The sequence below is a fragment of the Poecile atricapillus genome, chromosome 4, assembly GCF_030490865.1.
Source record: "Poecile atricapillus isolate bPoeAtr1 chromosome 4, bPoeAtr1.hap1, whole genome shotgun sequence".
Classification (NCBI taxonomy): Eukaryota; Metazoa; Chordata; class Aves; order Passeriformes; family Paridae; genus Poecile; species Poecile atricapillus.
The window spans coordinates 2,272,479-2,296,101 of record NC_081252.1 but is presented as its reverse complement, the minus strand read 5'-3'; the positions used below and the strand labels follow the sequence as shown (position 1 = coordinate 2,296,101).

Below are 23,623 nucleotides of genomic sequence, written 5' to 3'. Positions count from 1 at the left end.
AAAAATCCCTTGGGAAGCAGGAAGGCTTATACTTGTAAGACAAGTCTGAACAAAACCTGTCTCCTTGAGAAACTTTGACTCCTTCCCATTCTGAGGTCTGGCAGGCTGTGCAGTGGGGCAGGGAGCAAAGTGTGGTCAGAATAGTTGTCCTCTTGCACAAGAACTTGCTCAAACACTGCCAAAACACCCCTTCTGTCTTGCACCATGAGCAAACATGAGCTGATTGTGCAGACCATGGAGTGGCTCCTTGTTGGAAAAGGCCAAACCTAAACAAATATCAAAATATTTGCTTGACTTTCCCACTTGTCAAGTGTCCGCTGCTCAAATTTCAACATTCCTCTGTAAATTGCTGTGCTACAGGTAGATGTGAGGCCATATAAATGGAGCTCTCTTTCTTAGAATTTCCTCTGGTGTGGTCCTCCCTCCTGACTGGAATTAGGGAGGATGCTCTGTGACTTCCTTAATGTTTATCAGATTTGCCTGTTTATTTAAGTTAACCAAACCCTTGTTCGTTGCCTTGTTCTCAGCTGCTGTGCTGTCAGAGCACCACACTGCTATGGCCTTGCAATTTCTGTGACTAACCAGTATTTGTTCATTACTAGCTGGGAATTTTATCATCCTGACTTCTGAAAATACTGAGTCTGAGACAAGAAAAGAGGAAGAAAGTAGATAACTTCCATAATTCCTGTGATTCTGAATTATCTACACTTTACAGACGAAATAATTTGCTGTTTTAATTTGCTGTCCCACACAACTCAGATCCCCACGTTGCCCTTCTGGGAACCCATGACGTGATACAAACTGAAAGAAAATGCTTCCTCTATTTTTCAGTTTGCTGTTTCAACAAGAAAATTAATAACTAACAATATTGAAGCGAAAACATTTCAATGAGCATTTATTAGGTATGTAAACATAAAAATCTTCAATAAATAAATAAATAAATAAATAAATAAATAAATAAATATTTTATAAATAAGTAAAGTTCTTTTTTCTAGCCAAAAGATGGCATTAAAATATATGCTTATACCTTCACAACACTCATTCACAATAAATAATATATTGAAAATGATGACACAGAACCTGATGTATCTGAATTTTGACATGTTAATTCTGGGAGCTCCCCTCTTCAGCCAATTGCCCACTGTGAGTGGCAGTGATCCAGGTACAGTTGAAGTTAGTCGTCCGTGCTTTGCAGGGGAGGTTATTGCTGGTCTTTTCCTAAACTTAGCAAAAAGGGAAGGAGTCATTTAGTGAGAGCTCTGCTGGGCACACATTGCACTGTTCCAGCAGTGTTTAGCAAAAATTATTCCAGAATTATCTCCATATTCCTTCACAAGCCACTTTTTCTGCCTTCTTGTTGATGTGGCAGTGGTTTCTTTCCTACATAATGAGACCTGTTTAAAAGCCTAAAAGCACTCTTGTCAACTAACTACAAACTGGGGAATACATATTCTGAATGCTGTGAGGCAGGAGGAGGTGAGCTGTCAGAAGCCAGGTGAGTGTCTTCCCTATTTTTGCCTCGCTGGAGGAGTCAGGACATTTTTCTTCTTTGTTTTAGGACACTGTCTCAGGTTTGCTGTTGGCCCTGGAAAGAAAGAAGATGGAAAAGGAAGATATTAAAAATCAACCATACAACAGGTAAGACTTGCTGGTGTCAGCTGAAACCCACCACTTCGTGCTTCTGTGCCCAAGCCCCTGAAAAGCTGTGACAGAGCTCAAGGGACGCTGGCACATCATAACATTCCCAAAGGGATTCAATAGCAGTGAATTTCCATAGTTTGATGCTTCACTTGACAACTGGAACCTGATTTTCCCCTCACTTTTCTATATGCCATTAGTTTAAAAAAACTGATTGCTGCTTTCTACCATTGCAAGCATGAGAAAACCAGTTAATGCTTGGGTTTTCTGAGCAGTTGTGCTGCAGGTTTTCAAAATGCTTGTGCAGAAAGTAACCTTGCCAGACATGTGTGGCACAGGAAGGCTTCAATAGCTAATGCTGTAATTAAGGCTCAAAGCAATCACAGTGTTTGTCACAATTAGTGAACACAAAAGGTAATAAGTGCCTGAGGAGACAGAATTTTGGAGCACTTCTGCCCGTCCTGTTTGGTAGTTCAATTAAAATACCGGTTTTCAATAAGCGGTGCTTATTGAGGAGAAATGACTCACTTGTCCAGAATTGCCTTGATGATCAGCTTCACCCAGGGAGCAGTGGGCTCCAGGCACACTTCTCTGCCATCTCTCAGGGTAGCTCTGCAACAGGGAAGAAAGGGAAAAGGGCAATTTAGTGAAATCCAAGGCAATGCCACCTTTCTCTCATAACATCATTCTAGGCATGCACTGACATGTTCCACTTTAAGCTGTATGAACTGAGGTTGTAGCCTAATATAAAGGGATCTTTTTCGTGGCAGTGAAAAAGTTATCTTCTCATATCTGCTTGTTTGATGCATTAAACCATCTGCAGGACTCTGCCTCTTTTCAAAACTGCTTTTTTTCCCCAACTGGCTTTGTATTTGAGTCAGTCTTTCACTGAAGAGTTAAATCTTTCCATCTCAATTCAGAAATTGTACTGCCTAGTTCATAGGAATTTGGTTACTTACAGTAAAATTCTGGAATGCAACTGGAATGAGTTGTATGCTAATGGTAGTGTTTTTCATTGACTTGAGTAGAAGTGGGATAATTTTTTTGACCTAGCCCTTAAAAATTATGTTTTGATCTCTTGATCAGCATTGCTCCATGCATTTTCACAAGCCACTAGATTTCAGCATTTTAGAAAGTTATTTGCTGCCTGATGACTGCAAATTTAGGTCAAAATATTGCACGTATTTAACAAGTAGAGATTGGCAAAACAGCACACAGTTCACAACATGTAGCACATCGTCTGCAGGAGCAGGGAATGTTGCTGTTCTGCTTTCTGAGCAGCTGCTTCTGCCAGCTATCACAAAAAAAATAAAAAAAAAAAAGCAAAATCTGCTTCCTTCTTGTTAAGTAATCAGGAAGCTTTTGCAATGTACACTTACATGACTTCAACATTCTTGCAGTGAGGTCCGCTGGGGGTGAGGTTCACGTTTTGGATGAACTTGGGATGGATGAACTTGGAATGGGTGCTTATGCACTGGCACCGGAGTTCAACGGCCGAGCGTGGCACTGCCTCGGCTGGAAAACAAAAAAAGGTGGAGCGTTTCACTATCTTCCCAGGAAGCACAACATGGGGTTTCTTGCTAACAGCATTAGGAGAGTCCTTTGGTGCACTGGTAAGAGCACAGCATGTCCCCATCAGCGTTTGCTCTGGCCATTAGACAGGAGAGATTTAGGAAGGGTTTCTTTACCTCGTGTTCCAAGAGCTGAGATCAGGAGCAGGATCAGGACAGCAGCCACAGTCTTGGCAATCATGATGCAAGAGCTTGTCTTCCTCGTGTGGCCTGGGCCTGGTTGTGTGGTGGAGTGAGCTCTGGCAGATGCCGGGGTAGCAAGTGCCTGTGCCCTGGGACTGGCCGTGTTTATATCCTGCCTGGGCCAGCCGGGGCACTCCAGCATCACGGGGAGGTCACACTCACAGAAACCCACGGAAACTCCGAACCTGCGAGATGCTGCTGGGCTCTGAGTCACAGGTGAGTGGGTAAGCCCCTTTCCCTTCATGACCACAGAATTGCTTCTCATCAGTAGCAAGCACTTCATGAAATAAAGACATGTAGAATTGCCCTGTACTGAGCTGTGTGGAGTCTGAAGAGAGTTTGTAATTTCTTGGGATAATATTAATCTGTACTGGTGTCCTCCTTGTGACTTTCCACCACAGGTCAAAAGCATTTGCTCTGTGATTTTTCGTCTCCGTGTCTTTGGACTTAAATTTTAATTTTTTCTGTTTTAAGACATGATAGAAGTAGGAGCCAATAATTCTAAAATTTATAGATACTAGCTCTCCTTGTCCTTATACTCATGTACATTTAAAAAAACCTTTTTTATATGCTGAGATAACTTCATCAGAAATATTTCCAGTATTCTTTTGGTGAATTCAAATCCAGCTTCACTGAAATAAGCAATAGTACCACTGAGACTCTGTAGTACCATTGAGAACACACAGAATATGTAAATATGATATGATGAGTTGCTTTGCCTGAGCTAAGGTGGATTTTGTTTCTTGAGGATGACTGCTTCTTCTAAAGCAAAAATTTCTAAGTTATTTGCTGCTTTGAATTTGGGCAAAGGAAAATTCTAAAAGCTGCTGTAGCACTCTGCTTCTGAAATAAAACGAGGCACTTGTGCAAATTTAAATTTGACCCTGTAAAGAGAGGATTTCTTCCCATTATGATGAAAATAAAGAAAACTGAAGATGGAATCACAAAAAAGGATTATTCAGACGAAGTCAGAGGTGTTCAACCATTGATTTAACAGCAGAGACAAATACTATAATACAAGTTTGCCTTATTTGGGTTAAACATTAAGGACTGCCATTTCTGTTCCTCTGCCAGGTAATGGGGAAGTCAAAGGAACAAAGCACAAGGCCAGATATGAATGAATGGAGGTTATTTTTCTCTGACTGATCATGAAGGTCTCAGAGATTTACATATGCCAGACTGAATTCCACTTAACATAACCGTATCTATTACTGTCTGTAGTTTATAAATAGCCTTAGAGCATATGATCTAAATAGCCTTAGTTAATACTGAACAGTAGCTATTCCAGAAGCTATGGAATTAAGCATCTGGTTTTCCTATCACTTTACAGCTTGCAGCAAATACAGCTGGATTAGCTAACAGATAAACAGATAAATCCCTAATTAGAGCCCTTGCTCGTCAGACCTGAGGTCTGCCTGGGGATTGTTTTCTTCAACCATGGCAATCAGCAGGTGTCTAGGAACGTGTAAGAAAAGATCAAGTGTCTTTGAGACTTTTCCCTAGTAGTCTGATTCTGGTTTCACTTGCTGCCTCCTGATTCTTTTACAGGATAACAAGAAGTAGACATTGATCCTTAACCCTGGTTTCCACTGGCTTCATAATTCTGTAGGCCTTTATCATGTCTCCAGATGAGCCTCTTTTTACAACGTGCTGTCCTGTTGCCTGACAGCAGCACAGGCTGGGTTTTTGTTCCTAACTCTGGATTTTTGATTTTCCCCTCACACACTATTTCCATGCACAGCAAGCTGTTTACAGAAATGCAAGCTACAGCATCAGTGGAAAAGTCTTCTGGCCTGCATACAAGGAGAAAATGGAAGGATGAATTGCATTGCCTAAGGAGTGTGGATTTCTTTTTCCAAATCAATCCAGGAAACTCTTATTCCTCTTTAATGTCACTAATGATTTTCAGTATTTCAAAGAAAAGTTATTCTTTCTGTGCTCTATATGCAATTAATCTTTTATCCCGTGTGTTCTTTGTGCAAAATCTTCTGCCTGTTCAGTTTTAGGGAAATGTAATTTCTGCTTTCTTGGTCCAGACAGACCAGACGTTTGTGGTTCTGTGTGTTTCTACTCAAATATAAAAGAAAGGGCTTAGATGTTTTACATTTATCAGAGACAACACAATGATTACAGCGTAACAAATCTTGATGTGGAGCAGTGGGAACAACTGAGTAGTGTTCTGGAGGCTGCACTTTGACTTGTAATTTAGGATGTAGGGAGCAGAGTGCTCAGGAGTGGCCTGCAAAAAAACTCAGAGTTGCCAAAGATAAAATCTCTCCTGTGATTACAGAGGGAAGTCAGAAGAGGTGAACTCTGAATGAAAGGGTAACATGTTTAATTCTAACTGTGTGATCTGGGCCAAAGAGAGGAGCTTTGTTCCAATTTATTTAAAAGGACCTTGTTTTGGAGACATGAGGCAGGTGAATTAAGAGCTGCTGGAATTCTAGCTCACACACACTGAAGAGAGCCATTGCTAAGCCTTAACTATGAGTGTCATAAACAATATCTGGTAGCCTTCAGCTGTATAAACACTTCTTTTGTCATAAGGGTCATAAATACAGTTATTGAGAAGCTTCAGTTTTACTGGCATGAGAGTGCCAAGGCATTTAACACTAGCAAGTGATAAGATTTCTGAGTATTGATGCTTATCAGCAGTCTGTGACAGACAGGAGCCCAGGCTGTCCTGCTCTCGCTTTTGACACTGGTGTGTGGTCCAGCAGTCCCTGTCCAAGATTCAGTAATTCCACTAATCAAGGCTTCCACATCAGTTATACTCTAGTTAACAAAGGGCAGGAGAGAGGCTGAGGTACCCAAGTGAAAACACCAGTTTCTCAGGTAATTTTCTGTGTGCTTCTGCTCTTCTCTGACTTGAGTGCCCAGGAAATTTACATTTCCTTATGCTCACATGAACAGTGAGGAATTTCTCTCCCCTGGGGGCTCCTTGCAGTGCCTTGTCCTCATTTCCCTCAATGATTGTTCACCACTATCTTTAGTAATCCCACCTCATGCCTGGAATTTTACATCCAAACATGTAAAAGATGATTTAAAAATTGCTGAGCAGCTGAGTCAGTCCATGTGACCTGCTGGGGTTTTTTGGAAGAGCAATAGGTTCGGCAGGGAAGGATAGTCCTGTTTCAGTTTAGATTTCCTTTAGGCAAATTCTTCCTCTTAATTTCTTACACTTCTATGACCCTGTATGCAAAATCTCTTCATATTTTTGATCTGCAATACCTCAACTTCTTGGTGTTATTTTTCCTGGCAGTTGGGGTCTCTAGCATCCTCTGTGTTTTGGTGGAGAGATGGTCTCGAATGTGAACCTTTCCTGAGGCAAGTTGGCTGATTTGAGAGGGCCAAACAGAGAATTAATTATAGTTACAGATGCCATAACTCTGTGTCTTTACCCCCTACTATTCCTTAATTAGATATCAACAAACTCCCCAAGATTTTGTTTGCCATCTCTCACACTGAATGACTTTTACATGAAAAACATAAAATAAAGGGCTGAAATTAGAAATGTAACCATGAGGGTCACTTTTAGTATTTATCTTCTGATGAGCTTCTGATTAGCCCTGTCCAAAAAGATGGATTCGCTTTTGTTTAGTTAATGTGCAATTCTGCAAGCCTAATTTGTTTTGCTGAGCCCCCTCCATCTCAGGAGAGGCTCACTGAAATTTGTGTGGCTGCCTCCTTCCCCTCTTCCTGAAACGGCTTTGATATTTACCCTCATTAATAAAAAAATGGAAATAGCATTTGCTCATTTTTAGAAGTGCTGGGTGTGGAGTGGAGGGTCTTTGCCAAATCAGTCCTGCACTGGGCAGGTGTTACAAAGGTCACTGTGCAAATGGTTTAAGAAAGGAGTATTAATTAGTCATAAAATTGCACAGTCTTCTGCGAACAAGGATGCGAGGCAGATCTCTGCTGTACCACAGCACTACTTCCTCACAGCACAGGAGATGATGATCCCTATTCCTGTATTTTGCATGCAGCCCATGATTCTTGCTGCAGAGAAGCACAGTTGCAACACTTCTGCTGGGGAATGATTTTTTTCCACCTGCCCTGCTGGTGAGAGCTCTGCTTCAGAGGCAGAAGTGCTTTGGAATTCTGTCTCGAGAGCACATGGCACAAGCAGCTGCTCCAGGAATACACAATTACACTGCACACCTGAACCTGTTGCTAGCACTTCTTTCTCTCTCTCCTGAATTTTCTGTTAGCCAGCTTGATTTCCCAGTGTTCATCCTGCTGGCTTTCCTGGGTCCTAGTGCTGTGCATTTAATACTCCATGCTTGCAGCTGTACATCTAAAATTCAGCAATGGTGACACTGAGCTTTGTTGCAGCAGTCCCTGAGCATCCAGCAGAATATTTCTGGTTAACTCAGGACTTGGTTCACATTTTTTTAAAGGACTCCAGAATTGCAGTCCTTCCTTTCTGTGACCTTTGGCAGATTCACAATACAACAAAAGCCATTTACTGATCAAGTTTGATGGAAAATATCTGTCTTTGTGTATTCCTGGGTTTTCCCCATGTATGTAGTAATTGCATAGGAAATGAAATCATCTCCAGAAAGGGAAGTAATATTGGGGGAAAAAAAAGGAAAAAAAAAAAAAGGAAAAGAGAAATGGACAGGATGCTGACTGAAACATGGTAAGAGTGTTCAGGCTACTCAGCATGCAGCGACCTTTGCAAAGAACAAAAGAGACCAGTTACATTATATTAGTTGCATTTTTAAGAAGAAAACTAATTGCAGTAGGATTACTCAGGGACTTTCCAGTATTGCAGCTGGTATCAGCATGTATTGTCTTTCCTATTGGATAGATACCTTTTTAAATTAATCATCATATGTAACTGAAAACCTATTACAATGCATGAACAAAAGAGTTACTCAGAAAAATATTTTATTCTGTGTGACAAAGCCATACTTCCAGGACTGAGCAGAAAGGGTAGCTGAGAATAAGGAAAGGACCAGAGAAGATACTTGGGAGTAGCACTTTCTTATGCTCCCTCCCTTGCTATATCCATCCCCTCAGCTGGCCCAAAATTAGAAGCCTGTGTTCTAGGGTGCCTCTCCCCCTGCTTGGGAGAGGAGGATAAAATAATGACACCTTTTCCAACGATATAGTATTTTCAAGGATTTAAGCAAAGCAGAATTAACAAGGCAAAGCTATGGGCATTGCAATTCTAAGCACCCCCTTACTGGTGTAAATCAGGAATAAATTAAAATCAATGGAGTCACGCTCCAGCACTGGATGTAGATCTGAAGAGAACAAGGTCCTGAACTCAGAGGCACTGAGATGGTGCAAAGCACAAGAGCTATGAGGAGACAAAGAAGGTGCATTGGCCTCAAATTCCAACATCTGCTTTCCCTGCTCAGGAACACTGTGCTGAAAGGTGATTTTCAGGGAAATCAAACTGATTTTTCTTATCACTGGATATTCCTCTTCTTTCCTTCATTTCCTGTTGTTTCATTCCTATATAAAATGGAAAACCCCAGGGAATAATTTACATTATATTGATTTGTTGGCAATTCCTGCCTTAAAGAACTTCCTTTAACTCCAGTGAATTTTGTAACGCTGATCATGAGTTAGCAGCAGGTCAAACAAATGCTTCAAGCATGACCTGTTTGCCTTCTCCCATCCCTCACAGGTATGTAACAGCACATACTTGTGTGTAGGAATACTTGTGTGACAGGGAGAGTTTGGGAACTTGCAGCTTGGATTTTTTCCAAGCACCCACAGGTAGCTCTCTAGATTTTTAAAGGCCCAGTGGTACAAAGACAGAATTCATACTCTTCTAAGCCTCTGTAGATTGCTTGTAGAATTACAGAACTTTTGGAAAGCAACATTATATGTGTATAAAGTAGCTCATATTTTGGGAACTTGAAACTTAAAGTCTCATTGTTCAGCAGTGTAAATCTCTGCCTGACTTATCTTGGTATTTATATACTGAATCATATCTCCTCTGTGCACCAACTTCCTAGTGCATTTGCAATTCACCCTGGTGCTTTGGGAGAAAAGGATGAAGGTAATCTTCAACTCTTTCAAAGAAAGTGACTGGGCAGTTTAAAGTAGTGATTTGTAATTACTTCCTACCCAAATTGATCTTCTTCATCAGAGGTAGATCCTATCTCTGTATGACTGACTTCTGTCTCTGGGCCTGATGTTTACCAAACCATCATCAACCGAGATCAGTCACAGTTAGAACTGCAAGTGTGTTTGTACCTTTAGCAATTCCTCAGGTGTGTTCTGAATTTTGAAAAGTTCTACTATCCTTATGCCATTCCCACCCTACCCTCTCTTCAGTATTAGGGCTCAGCATTTGCTATTTCTGGGCTTGGATTCTCTTTGAATTAAAGGGATATTCTCCTCTTCATTTGAGGAAAAGTGTTTGTCATTTGGATTTAATGAAATGTGGAAATCGCCCTTGTTTATCACTGTTTCTCCTACTTTCAGCATAGAGTTAATTTCCTGTTATAGGAAGCAATGTGATTAGAACCCAGTAACTGAGCCACTTTTATTTAGCATAAACAGCCGCATTGCTGCATGACACAGAACACCAGTGATCGATCCCAAACTCAAACATCTGAATATTTAATGCAGATCACGGATACAAACCTACAGGTTTGTAGGTTTGCAGGGAGTTTTGATTTTCCCCAGCGCCTTTTTCCCGAAGGTCTGACAATACCTGTTGGTTAGGTCCGACCAGTTGAGGTATCCAGTGCCAGTACAGTTAATCAGGAAACCATCCATTATGAGCACAGGGCATGGAGCCGAATGTTTAATCACCCACAGAAAAACATATCCCTTCCCCATTCCTCTGAAGTGTAATGAACACGGGAGAGCTTGGAAACTGCTAAGAGTCATTATGAGCTTTGATTCCAGCTACTGTTTTATCATTTTAATTTCTCAAGTGGCATGTGTGACTGCACGCCAGCTGGCAGCCTTTCATAAGCCTCGTCCCGTCGATCACACATATTCTTCACATATTGTTTAGAGGACATTTCTATCTCTCCTACAAAATCCCCAGGGTTTTGGCAGCTTTAGAAGACAGAAACTCCTTGGCTAGTAAGATGTCCTCCAGAAGAGTGTCTCATAGACTGTCAGAGAGTAAATATGAAATGCAAGACGGCTAGGAGCATTTCTTCTTGGTTAGACTTCATGCTTCATGTACTTTTTGGCTTATATGAGGTTTTAAAGATTCTCTCCTGAAAAGATTTTCCCCATGCATTCTAGCTTTACTGTTCTACTTGAGGCATTTGGCCAAGTTCTGTTCCACCAAATCCAGTAACGCTCTCACAGCTCATTGACATGGTGGCTCCAACTTTCCTCCTGCTGCACAGGAGCTTTGTTGTTACTCTTGTGGTGACACTTTGGTGCTGGCTGCACATGGAGCACGACGAGTGACAAACGTCTGCATGAGCATAGCGGGCCTAGGGAGCTCTGTAGGAGCTGGGACACAAACAATTTTCAGGCAATAGTGTCTTAAACAGCAATTTCCAGCTCTGTAGCAGCGGCGGTGCGCAATTATTAGTACATAAGGATTTGATTTACACTTTAGTGAGAGCGATGTGGCAGTGGTTTTGATCGAGGAACGGTTACTAAACTGCAGCTTGTAAACAATTTCCTTCCATCTAATGTTGCAAGATGTGCAGGATGTTCACTTGTTGGCTTGAACGTCACTGTTCACCTTTCACACAAGTTCCTGAAGTACATTATAGAAATGTGGGAAAGGGCATCACACTTGAACTTGCAGCCTTTCTTCTTGTGAACTTTAAGTAATAAAGCTTCCGTTTTAAGGTACAGAATTGGACAGGAAGCAGAAAACGAGTTCTGGAGTGTGTTTGTGCAACCTCATCGAAACTTTTCATTTTTCATGTCCACTTTCAAGGTAGGCTCCATTTATCGACCTTCAAAGCCCTGAAATATACACTCAGAATGAAAAAGCTGCTGTATTCTTTGTTGCTCCGGTGTAAGCAATCTTGCCATGATGGACAGTCAGATCCTGTCCAAAGCTTTCTGTCCCAGTAGAATTTTTCATCGTGTACTTTCTGGATTGGGTGTTTTGTGATCCCTGTTTACAAAGTTGTGTGTCATGGTCTGAACTCATCCCAAGCACTCTGAAAGTAATGCTTGTAATTCCGTATAAGCCACTGCATGTCCTATCCTTTTCACAGCCCATTCCAAAAGGAAATGCCAAACATCATGGTAATCATTTAGCAAAAGAAATTCCAGATGAAAAGCATGTGTCTGGAGCAGAAGACATAAGATCAAAGAAATTTGGTTTTTAAACACATTTTTTGAGTATTTGTGTGATTTTTGACAGTAAGAAACATAAGTCAAGTGGCAGAAGTTCAGACAACTAATCGCCTTCCTTCTGAAGATACCAAAAATCACATTTTATTCTTTAAGCAGAACATTAAGGGAGGTTATGTTACAACATTGTGAGTTCCTCAGAGTCCTCCTTTATTTGCTTGTCTTTGTTTTCTGAATCAAAGATAGTTCCCAATCTACAGCTGTTGTGCTGTTTTACTGTGTTTTCAACAGATTAAGCCAGAAAGGAATAGTGCTTCTCCTTAATATGCAGTCAAAGTGGATTTTAGGTGGAGGACTTCTGGGACTGACTTTGAGACCTGGGAATAGGATGGGCTGAGATTTCTGACAGAAATATCATTACAGACAGGTTTCTTTCGTTTCAATGCTGGTCATTTTGCTTTTAGGGTCGTTCTTTTTTTTTGAGTGGGTCCATTTGATAATCTGACTCTAGGGCACTGATGGTGAAATAACTGAGGAAATGGTGCAAAAGCTGCACTACAAAGGTGGGAAGAGGCCAGGACTGGAAAAGAAATAAAAACATCTGAGTAGCTTCCCCAAAACTGTGCGTCTCAATTAGTGTAACAGCACAGCCTGAAAAAATATTTACTGTGATGCATTGCATGAAGCATGAGACACTGTATTAGCTGGCAGAAAATATCTGAAGGATTAGTGGCAATGGCTCTACAGCCTTTATGGGCCAAGGTACCATTCATTTACAATTAATTTAATTATACTTAATTTAATTTAATTCTACAACACAATGGAATTCCAAGGCATAATGCTATTTTTATCACAGAACTGGCCTTACTAACATACAGGTCACTTCATTTCACGGCAAGTTCAGTCACGTTTGCTGTTCCTGCTAACAGCAATGGCTGTAAATGAAAGCAGCTCTGGATATCTCTGATAACACGCTGGATCCATGAGCCTCAGCAGCAGCCAGTGAGGGTGTGAAGCACTCAGTGCTGCCCAGGAAGCACTCAGACCCTACTGGGATGACTTCCTGTGCACATCTTCTATCCTAGTTGGAGCACTGCAGCTACAGTGTGGTGCTGCCTGTGACTGTGAGGGTACAGAGGGAGAACAAGCAGGCCGGAGGCACAGGAACAGTTGTTGCCCAGGGGAATTGCAAAAGGCCAGTACATTGCTGTTTTTTGGGGTCTCATCCTCAAATCTGTGAACCAGCAATCACCCTTTTCAAAGTGATTCATTGCTGGGACATCCAAAGGCCATTTTCATGTAATTCCTGTTCTTGGAGGCAGGAACTTGGTAATGAGTTCCAGCAAGACAATCAAACCCTCCCCACATCATGTTGCAACGTCCTGGTATCGCAGTGCCGTCCCGGGAGTCCTGTGCGCGGCGTCACCGCTGCAGCCCCGGCACGTACACAAGGACAGTGGCACTGAAAGGGCCGTGGTGATCCCTCTCAGGAGAGCAGGGCATCATCCTGCCCAGCAGCAGGAATTTTCTCTGAAGCTCAACCCAAGCATTCCAAATCACTTTGTGATACGCCTATTTTCTAGCTAGTGTTACCTGCTATGGAATGTGATGGTAACTTTCCACAGGCAAGTTAACAGTCTGGTCTTTCATATTTCAAACTGTGCCATTAAATAAATGGCCCAATTTTCACATTTTTAATTACAGTTGAAGTTGCTGGGTATCTGGGAAAGCAGTAATCAAGAGAATTTCAGTATTTTACTTTGCAAGTGTGCCTGTGAAAGCATGGACTCATTAGGAATTTTCAGCTTTAGGCAAGTCTGTAGTGAAAGAAAACTATAAGGGGTATCCAAGAAAATGATGCTTATTGCATGTGCGTGATTTGGAAGATGGATAGATTCAGAGAAAAGACAACCACATGCCTAAAGTGTTAATCTGGAGTTGAGGAGATTTCAGTGCAGCTGTTGGCTTTAGAACAGAGGTTTGTGACTCTGGGATAGTTGATTAAGCCAGGATTTGCTAAATCCTCGTCAAAGATGAGACTGTCATTTTCAAAGGTCCTGCCAGAGCAAATTAATTACTGCTGAAGATTGAAATTTAATTTCTTTGTGCCTGACTTCTCAACACAATTACATGTCTCCATGCAGACTGAAGGTGCCTGTCTCCCAGTTAGTCTTGAGTTACCGAGGCTTTCAGGATCATTTATAGAGGTTCAGAAAAAGAAACACTAAAATCCACAGTATGGAGAAAAGTTAGCAGCCTTGAGAACTTAATGATTAATATTTTCATACTTCCATACATATATCTGGATTTTTAAAAAACAGGAGTAGAGGATTGACATGGATTACATGGATTAAGTAAGGAATTGGCACAATTCTCAAACACAAGTAGTACAGACCTTGGACAATGTAAGTGATACTGGGTTTTCTTTCTTTCAAAAGTAGGGCTTGGGAGTATACTTGGAAGTATGGATTTAGAAGACCTTGAAAGAAACCTCAACTTTATTCTGGATGATTCTTTAAGTTTTGTGTGAAACAACACAAATTATCTTATAATAATAATCTTATCTTTACATAATCTTATCTTTAATGTTTCAGACACTTTAACCCTTTAAAAAGAATCATGTAAATCTGTGACTCAGAAAAATAGTGTCTTGTTTTCTTTATTTCTGGGACAGATCTGCCTTATAATCCTTTGGAAAGGATTCAAGCAATATATTTCACCTTCAACATATTTTATGAACAAATAAACTACTACAAGAAAAAGGATTTGAGGTGGATTACCATTTCACTCCACACCTCAGAGCCAGGAAATTCAGCCACCAGTGACACACTGGTTTCAACGCAGCCCATTTTGTTTTCATAGCAGTGTCTGTTACAGACACCGCCTGAAAGCTGAACTTCCTGCTTGAAGCTACACAGGTATCAATCCTTTAATGAAGGATTTGCATGATTTATTTCTCTTCTCTTCTGCATTATTTGACCTAACACATTGTTGGGGATTGCAAGGGTCTTATTCACCCCACTGAAGTCATCGAGGTGATTTCCCTGTCCCACTTTCCTCTTCTGTAATATGATAATTTTCCTCCCATCTCACATGCATTAACAAGATCCCTGAAGTTAAAAACACTATCAAGACTTCCTGTTGGCACGTGATGCATTCCTTTCTTGTGGGCATCGTTCACCATTCTTTGGGATTCAAAGGTTCAATGATTCTGTTTCAGAAGGTGTGAAAGAGGTGAATATAATAAGCATCTGATCATTCCATGATCTGGACAGTCCACGGAAATATTTCACTTCAAAATGTCCAGGATGAAGCATTAGATGCCCAGACACCAGTAAGAAAGGGATTCTGTTGCAGAGTACCAACTGGGAATGTTGCTACTTAGAGCAGAAATGAATTCACAGCATCCACTTGAAAGCATCTTTATGTGTCTCCCCTGCTCTTACATGAATCACAATATTCAAATTTTTCCACTTTTATTTTCAATTGGTTTTACCTCTTCATGAGACAGCCCCCAGGAAATGCTACCAGGAGCCAGGGCTCCAGTTTGTAGCAAGTGGGCAAGTTCCAGCAGGTGGATGTTGGGGCCCAGGAAGGACCAGCTGCTCCCCGAGGGACTGGGAGCCCAGCACCCAAAGCCAGCAGGCTGGGTGGGCACCTCACTGCCCAGGCTCCTTCCCACAGAACCTGAACAAGGAGATCCTGGCAGGCCCAGAGAGCACAGCCAGGCCCAACCGAGAGCCTGCAGCACCAGGAAAGCTCAGGGCAATGAGGCCAGTCCCAGGTGGAGCCAGAAAACCAAGTGACAGGTCAGGCACCCAGATCAGGGCCCTCCATGGCCAGGCAAACTCAAAGCTCAGGCTGAGCCCAGCACAAGCGCTCCTCCAACCAAGTTAAAAACCAGGAAAACTGCCAAAGACCAAACTTAAATGGGCTTCTGGGCCCGTGGGCAAGAGGGGATGCATGGAGAGGTCCCAGGACTATGAAGGTAAATTGCTAGAGGAGTTTGAGGGGCTGTGAAATGATTTAGCTGGAAATACTGAAGGAGGAAAAGACTCTACAGACTTTCCTTCAGCCTCCCTCAGCTACAGACTGCAAACAAGTTTCAGCTTGTGATACCTTCTGTGACCTTCCTGCATGTCTGATTTTTTTCCTAAGTCTTCTAAACAGAAATAAAACTCACATCTAAATCATATAATTTCTGAACAACAAAGGTAAAATACAGAAGTTTTCCTCTGAGTTAGAGCACAGCAGAAAACCCTTTTCTGAATCTCTTGGCCTTCCATCTTTCATTAACAGCTGAGCTTTAGAGACATATCCCTGATTTTTTTTTTTTTTTAAATTGTCTCCAATGGGTGTCTCAATGCAAACAGGCCTTTACTACTTCCCTATGTGAGGTTCCTTGCTCAGTGAGAGACACTGAACATTTTTAAATCACATGTGCTTGCTCTAGGCTTGAACTTCTGTCCTTTGGAAGTGGTGGCAGAAATTTCCTAGTGTGCTTCCTGGTCCACTTGTTGTCTACAAATGCTTTTGGTTTTCCTGAAAGGCTGGTGTGATTTTCAGAGTGAACCTTCTTTTTGTAAGCCAGGTATCTTTGAATCACAGGTACTCAAAGTCATGTCAGCGTATGGAAAAATCCTTGTCAATGGATTTCACTATTCCTTACGTTTTTAATACTTCAGTCACTAATGGGGAAGTTTTAGACTAAATTTATTCATGTTCTCAAGTGAGAGTCATTACATAGAGGCAGCTCTTTACTATTAATAGCTACTGCACATTTTTTCCCTGGGAAATTGCTTTTACTACCACAGCAAAAAAAACAATGAAGAAGTAGCTCTTCCTGACATGACACACAATTAAATTAAATGTTTCACCACACATTTTGGTGTGGTAATTATTTTTGAACAAGGTACAATACAATAGCAGATAAATAAAATGGTTGCATCTTGTAGAGGCTTTGAATCACACATTTAAAAGCTTTCCCATTTATTTTCAGGTTCTGCCCCAACAGTGTCCAAACGTGGGCTTGTATTGTGTCCTTGAGGATTGCTTTTTACAGAAATAGAACAAACCGATGCCCATGTGGTTTTCAGAAATGATGACAAAGAGGTACTCATGTCTTATTTTATGAGAAACAGATTAATTTCTGAAGTTACACTAGAAGTAACCTGCAGCAGCAAGTCCCTGCGTGCACACACAAACCACCCAGGAAATAGCAAGCTGCTGACTGCCTAACTGGGCCTTTTCTCTTGAAGACAAGTGCTGGGTTGTGTTGTTAATCTGTTTTGAGGTCTGTGCTTGTAACGTTTTGCTGTGTCAGTTTCAGACACATCAGCCTGAACCCAGAAATTGTCAGGTTATCCTGATGAATCATAACGGGTCAGAAACTTCCAGTGTTTAATGAGGTGCCGTTCCACAGCCAATGCAAACAGTGTCTAACAGACAGGAGAGCAGCAGCTGGGATAAAAACAAGTTCCTACACTTCCTGCAGGTGGCCCAATGCTAGTATGCCTCCCAATACCAGTATCTCAAACATTTTAGATCCAGTTGATAGGATCACTGTTTATGTGATTGCAGTGTTTGACGGGAGGGGATTCTGTTTCCCTTCTAGGAACTCACAGATCTGCAAGCTAAAAGAAAGGATATTTTCCTGTTCACAGCAAGGGCAGAAGGAGCATCTTGCCCTTAGGACAGAACAGGCTACACTGGCCATGTCCATTTCTTGTTTTCTCCAGGATTCAGCCTTTTTGGTGCACATTTTTTCCTTTAATAGTATTTGGCCGTTCTGGGAATATTGGGATTTCTCTTTGCAAGTGCTTCTTTAACAACTTCAACCAAGCGGGAGCCTGTAGTATCGTATTGTTTAGGACCAATTCTCTTTCCTGTCATTGAACCATTGCAGTTTGTAACCAAAACTGAATCTTTCATGCCTTTTACCTTCTCTTATTGTGCGGGAAGATGCACCAATATCCCTGAGGATGGGCTCCGTTCCTGTTTCCCATGCACACCTGCAGCCTCAGACCCTACAGGGGCAGTCCTTCGGCAGGGAACCGCTGGTGTGGGTGTTCACCGTGCGCCACGCAGCGTGTGCAGGGCAGCCGTACCCGCGTCCATCCTTCTCTGTTCCTCCGCTGGCCACTGCCTAAAGCACAGCACAGTGAAACGGAACAACAGTGCCTCTGAGCGCGGGATAATCGGGAAGTCAGGTTCTCCCCCGTGTATGCTTGAGCGGGGAGGTGTACGACAGCGGTATCTCCGCTCGGGACACCTCTCCCCTCGGGAACACCGAGGTTCATCCCGCGGGAGCACCGGCACCGCTCCTGAGCGGGTGAGCAGCACCGCCTCGTGTCCGAGCTATCCCCGCTCAGAACAGCCTTCCTTCTCCCGGGAACACGGGCACGGCTCAGGAGCGGGTGAGCAGCACCGCCTCGTGTCCGAGCTATCCCCGCTCAGAACAGCCTTCCTTCTCCCGGGAACACGGGCACGGCTCAGGAGCGGGTGAGCAGCACCGCCTCGTGTCCGAGCTATCCCCGCTCAGAACAGCCTTCCTTCTCCCGGGAACACGGGCACGGCTCAGGAGCGGGTGAGCAGCACCGCCTCGTGTCCGAGCTATCCCCGCTCAGAACAGCCTTCCTTCTCCCGGGAACACGGGCACGGCTCAGGAGCGGGTGAGCAGCACCGCCTCGTGTCCGTGTCTGGTGCCGCATCCCCGGCACCGAGCCCGGGGCTCGCTCCTCACTGTGTACAGCCAGTCCAGCACCAGAGCCAAAATGTGCCTCTATGGTTGGCCCTGGTCGTGCACACCGAGTTCACTCCACCCGAGCTATGTACCTACTTAAGTACGAGAAGGTTCTGCTCTCACCTGGGAGCTGCCTCTGACATTTACCGCTCCGTGCAGTTCCTGTTCCTGCAATAACTTCTGCACAATATTTCATGCCTGAAACTGTGTCCATTCCTGCACCTGTGCACAGACCAGGGCTAGCACAACTTCCAGGTAACAATCCTAAAGACACACTGCAGCTTTTCAGCTGATTGACCATCCTCTTGTTGGAGATGGGCTCTGCCACCCCGCATCCTGTGGTTTCCTGTGCTCTTTTTAAAAGCTAGGGACAGCATCATCTCAGAGGCTGAATCTGCCTTCCCAGTGCATTCAGATTCTTCACTTGTAAGGACATGTGTACTGGCTAGACTCGAGGTTTTGCCCATGGGGCTGAGAATGACAGCTTCAGTCGGATCAAATTCCAAATTAAAAGACACACCCTCCAAACAACGCACAGGGAAGAATCTTTCCAGAATTTCAGCATCTCCTAAACAGATATTGACTTATTTATATTGCCTTACACGGGCACAGGCAGAGCTCATAGTCCAAATCAGCTGGTGGTTTGATATTCCACCATGTTCCACAGGCCTCTCATCTGGATTAGTTTTTCCAAAGCATTTCTATGCCAGAAAGACACTCAGATGTCCTTGACAATCAGACCGAAGTTTGCCCCCCTTAATTCCCATAAAGCCTAGCATAGTTTGGTAAATGTGGGAGCCAAGCATGAAAGAGGGGCTGGCCCTCCAAATTAGAGACTCCATTGTTTCCTCCAATGCCACTGAAATGCCACCGCCTCTGCCCTGGAGGGGACATATAAATGCCGCCAGAAGCTCTAGGACCCTAAGAATCTGGGCCTTGAATATCTGCATGAGAAGAAAAATGTGATCCATACAATCAGAGGCTTGGGAGAAGGATATGAATGTGATGCAGTAAGTATATAAATTCATTTATTCTTGGTAAAATATGCTCAACAGCACAGTGCTCCAAGGGGTTATTTGATAGCTCTAAGAGGTTCTTTGATACTATAAGGGAAAAGCAGCATTAAGGAAAGCCAGGAGCGACACAGAGCAGGCAACTGCAGTGTCTGCAGGGTGATTTCCAAGACTGAGCTGTGTTGGGGAGTGTCTTTGTCAGAGCAGGAACTTTCTTAGAGAGGAGTCACAATGGTCCCTTCAACACACCCAGCTCAGGGCAGAGCCTCAGTGAGTCAGCCTGATCTGTTCTGCTTTGCACTTTCTCCTTCTCAGTGCCCTCTGGGCTCATGTTTTCAAGACCAAATTAAGAAATAACTGCCATGGATGCTTCTAGATCATCTGCTCTGCTGTCTGTAGGATCTCCAATCCACAGACAGTACATAATTCTCTCTGTGAACAATTTTTCTAATGCTTCAGTGCTGTTGCTTGCCCCTACTCACTACAGGAACATTTTTAGCTCTCAGATGTGACTGGTTTCACAGCAGTCTGAGGTATCAGTGGAGGGATTTGTGCTCAGCAGCACACAAGGCAGAGCCAGGGCACACGATGTGAGGAATGCCTGCAGCGCACAGGGGCTGAGCACAGGAGCGTGGGCTGCTCAGGCACGCTCCCACTGCCGGCATTCCCCAGTGCCCACCAGCCTCTGATCCCCTGCTGCACACTCAGAGCAAAAACAAGACAGGGCTGTTTATCGCTCTTTTTTATTGCACTAATTGTTACAAATGTAAGGATCACTGACACTTATTTCAGCGTGTTTTGCTGCAGGGACAAACTGTCCTCTTGTCTGTACAGGAGAGGCTTTGATGTGTAACGCTTTTCGAATTGAAAACGCATATTTATACCTAATCTAAATGGAAGTACCAGAAAAAATGACAGGTCATTTTGCAAGGATGTCCCAGCTGTAGCAGGTGAGTCTGCCTTTCCAGGAATGCTGGGAACAGTTTCAGTTCAGGATCGAGATCTGAATCTTCCCCAGAACTCTAGGAAGTGACTGGTCAATTGAGGGAAGTTCTAGACAGACATTTTTTAAAGAAATAGAAAATAGGAGACAGTTCTTGTGATGACTTACCTGCCTTAAGAAAAAATTGAAGAAAACTCATTGTAAATAGGAAAAGGGAATCAGGGGCTACAGTCACATGGCCTCAACTGGTCATTTCAGAGGAGTGGCTGAGCATAAAGGGATCCTGTTAGGAAGGCACTGGTGGATGTTTGTTGTGGGGAGTGGGAGGGGCTTGAGTGTGGCTGACAGAAGTAAGGGAGACCATGGGGTTTGTATCTTGAAGACAGACTAACCCAGATATATAGCATGACTTTCAGAAAAAAAAAAATAAATATGGAGAAATCATGTTTTATGGACTTAGGAAAAATGCATATCTGAAAACCGTGAGTGTGGCTGAGTCACAGTTTCTAAGTGCTGTGCAAGGTGGCTGGGTGTGATGAGGCAGTGATTTTACCCCTGGCTGAGCTCTAATGGGAGTGACAAGCTGTATTACTGTAGCTCTTTGGGACAGGGCAGTCCCCTCTGGTTCTGCCCTCTATGATATTTTGTAGCTCCAGGCAGTAAAAATCCTTGTGTGACTCTATGAAGTCCTGTAATAATAAATGGATGACTCCATGGGTGTGGATAAGCAAGGACAGCCACGAGGCATGACTAAAGGTGTTTCAGATGCTTAGGTCAGACCTGCCCTTCCAGCAGTGGCTCATGAGGATCACAGCAGTGAGACCTGCAAGCTGCTTTCCATGCAGGCAAAGGTCAGTGTTCGGTAAGTTCCAATTCTTGATGTGATACTTAAAGCCATAGCTGTTAGTACATGTGCTGCTGCCAACTTCAACTCTGCTTCTTTCCTATTCCTTAAAAACTCGTGGCCCTCAAATCCACCAAATGGTGTGTGTGAGGGATTATGGCCTATGACAGGGCCTAAACCTCTGTGTGCACTGCATATTTCATTGTCTGAGCTAGTATCTCTTACCCAGTTTCTGGTTCCTGTGCTTATCAGTTGTGGCTCCAGAGCATGTCCTGGCACACAAGTATTGCTGTTGGCACTTGGCTGTGATGACAGAAAATAATCTTGCTAAGGAGTGTGAGGCCCTCTGCAGCCTAAATTCAGGTTTTAATTTCTTGATTTGTTCCTATGATCATGCCACCCCTCTGGTAGCATTTGAAATGAGAATGAAAGAATTGATCACTTGTTTTTTAAGTTCTTCAGTTCTTTTCTGATGAGGATCTCCTTTTGCATTAGAGTAGCTAGCTCAGAAATTACTGAAAGAATTTTCTGTGTTTGAAGTTAATGAGTTGTCTAGAAATAGGTGTTTACAAACAGGAGTAGGGATTTTCCTTCTTACTGTAAAACAAAAGAATATTTTGTGTTTATCAAAGTCCTTCCACTGAAGTGCAGCACGTGTATGTGATGCTGCCATGGCAGCCTGCTTATTGTGATTGTCTACTACAAAAATAGAACAGGAATCTCTGTTTTTCCCGTTAGAGGTTCTCTCCTATCTTTAGCAGTGTGTTTGTTAATGATTTGAGGCCAGGTTATGAAGCAGCTCGACTCCAACTTCCAATTACTTATTAACATCAAATTACTTATTAATAATGCAAGGAGCAGAAGTGTAACACAGTTTGTAAAGACTCCAGGATCATCACATTCCCTGCCTGTTCTAAAGAAATTATTGTTACCCTTTCACTCAAGAGGTGAAATAGTATTACCAAGTTGTGACTTGTTCACAGATTTCCAGGGCATGCAAACTATGCTGATTATGAAAGACAAAAAATAATGGTCTCTGCGCATTGATTGTTTAATTTCTGTGAAAAGAATCAAAGCCTTCTGCTTCTTGGAGTTGATGGTAAAGCAGTTCCTGCTCTGTGGCCCTGAAGACGTGTTTCCCCTCCCCATACCTGTTCCCAGCCTGCACTGACCAGCCCTTCCCAAGCACTCACCAGGTAATTTTGTGTGACTCACATGAGGTCAAGACTTGTCTGTTGGTAGGAAGAGTTCAAGGGTGAGAGACAAAACTAGAAACAAACCAGAGCCACGCTGGCCAGGCCAAGGTAAGGACCAACACATCTGGTCTTACTGTAAATGGGAACTGGAGTTTTTTATTACAATTACAGGTTTCGTTGCTTTATTGTATTAATTTCTTACTGAGGCATCTCTGCATGAATCTAAGTACTTTAAGCACCAGGTTTTCAAAACTTGGTTATAAACTTTAAAAAAAAAAAAAAAAAAGAGCTATCCTCAGAAACTTGAGGCTTTGTTTGCTTTTTAAGTTGAAAAGTTTGGGGTGAAAACCTGATTCATCCTTGAGGGGAGGGGGGTGGGTAACATCACATTCTGCTTCTGTGGAGACCACATACTGTGGTCTTCAGTTATAAAAACCCTTGGGTGCCTCCTGGTGCCCAGCAGCTCCACGGTGTGAGTGTCCAGCGGGGTGGAACAGGTATTTGACATTATCTTGGGTTTGAGGCTTGAAGGGCTCAGGCTGCTATTGCTCTCTGCTCCAGCTCCCTGATCCCAGAGCATCAGGCAGTGTGCTCAGGTATCTGAAGCTGGGACAGGCAAGAGCAAAGCTCTGCTTTTGCAGCAATTGGGAAGCTGTGTGGATTTGTGCTCAACTGTCCCGGTTGAGATGGAGCAGCTCCAGAGACTGAGCTCAGAGTGAAGCTCCAAGCCCCAGCACAGAGCTTCTGTGCTGTTGTGAACTGAGAAAAAAAAACCTTGCACGTTGCTTCCCTCCTGTTTTGAGTGATTCTCAATGTAGTAAATACCAATTAAATCCTTGTGTCAATATTTTCAAGGTGCAAAGCCAGAAACTGCAGCACAAACTTTAATCCCAAATAGCAGGTTTCCAGTGGTGTGTGTTTGGCACTGTGTCTGTCTCTGGAGAGAAGTATACCACAGGATAGGATGTGAGCAGGAATCAAATATATTTGAGTATTTGAGTCTGTTGTGCCTCTCCCTAACATCAAATTATATAAAGCAAAAGTAACTTGATATGAATCAGTGCAATAATATGGATGTGAAGGCAAATTCAGGCTTGGTGTTTTTCTTGCTCTTCTCTGTTTCCCAGTAACTTCTTGTTCTGGGATTGATCTGGTGAATGAATTATTTGCTGGAAACAGATGAGCAAACAGTAGGAGCTGGGAAGGTGTATCTTGGTTCAGTTCTTTTTTCTAGCTTAAGCATCTG

General features: G+C 42.9%; 1 protein-coding gene across 1 annotated transcript; it reads right to left on the bottom strand.

The window, feature by feature from the left end:
- Window positions 1–1,554: 1,554 nt before the first annotated feature.
- LOC131578475 (interleukin-8-like) lies at window positions 1,555–3,497 on the bottom strand. Its single transcript, XM_058837184.1, has 4 exons — window positions 3,327–3,497; window positions 3,018–3,153; window positions 2,167–2,250; window positions 1,555–1,585 (listed from the first exon to the last, which is right to left on the bottom strand). The coding sequence occupies exons 1-4, from the start codon at window positions 3,388–3,390 to the stop codon at window positions 1,555–1,557; spliced, it is 315 nt and encodes a 104-aa protein (XP_058693167.1). The 5' UTR covers window positions 3,391–3,497.
- Window positions 3,498–23,623: the final 20,126 nt, after the last annotated feature.

Bases quoted from the DNA above. Each gene is read 5' to 3' on its own strand.
- LOC131578475 (XM_058837184.1), bottom strand. From the start codon at position 3,390: ATGATTGCCAAGACTGTGGCTGCTGTCCTGATCCTGCTCCTGATCTCA. The intron at 3,154-3,326 runs GTAAAGAAACCC...TTTGTTTTCCAG, and splicing joins CTCAGCTCTTGGAACACGAG to CCGAGGCAGTGCCACGCTCG. The intron at 2,251-3,017 runs GTAAGTGTACAT...TCCCTGTTGCAG, and splicing joins TGCAAGAATGTTGAAGTCAT to AGCTACCCTGAGAGATGGCA.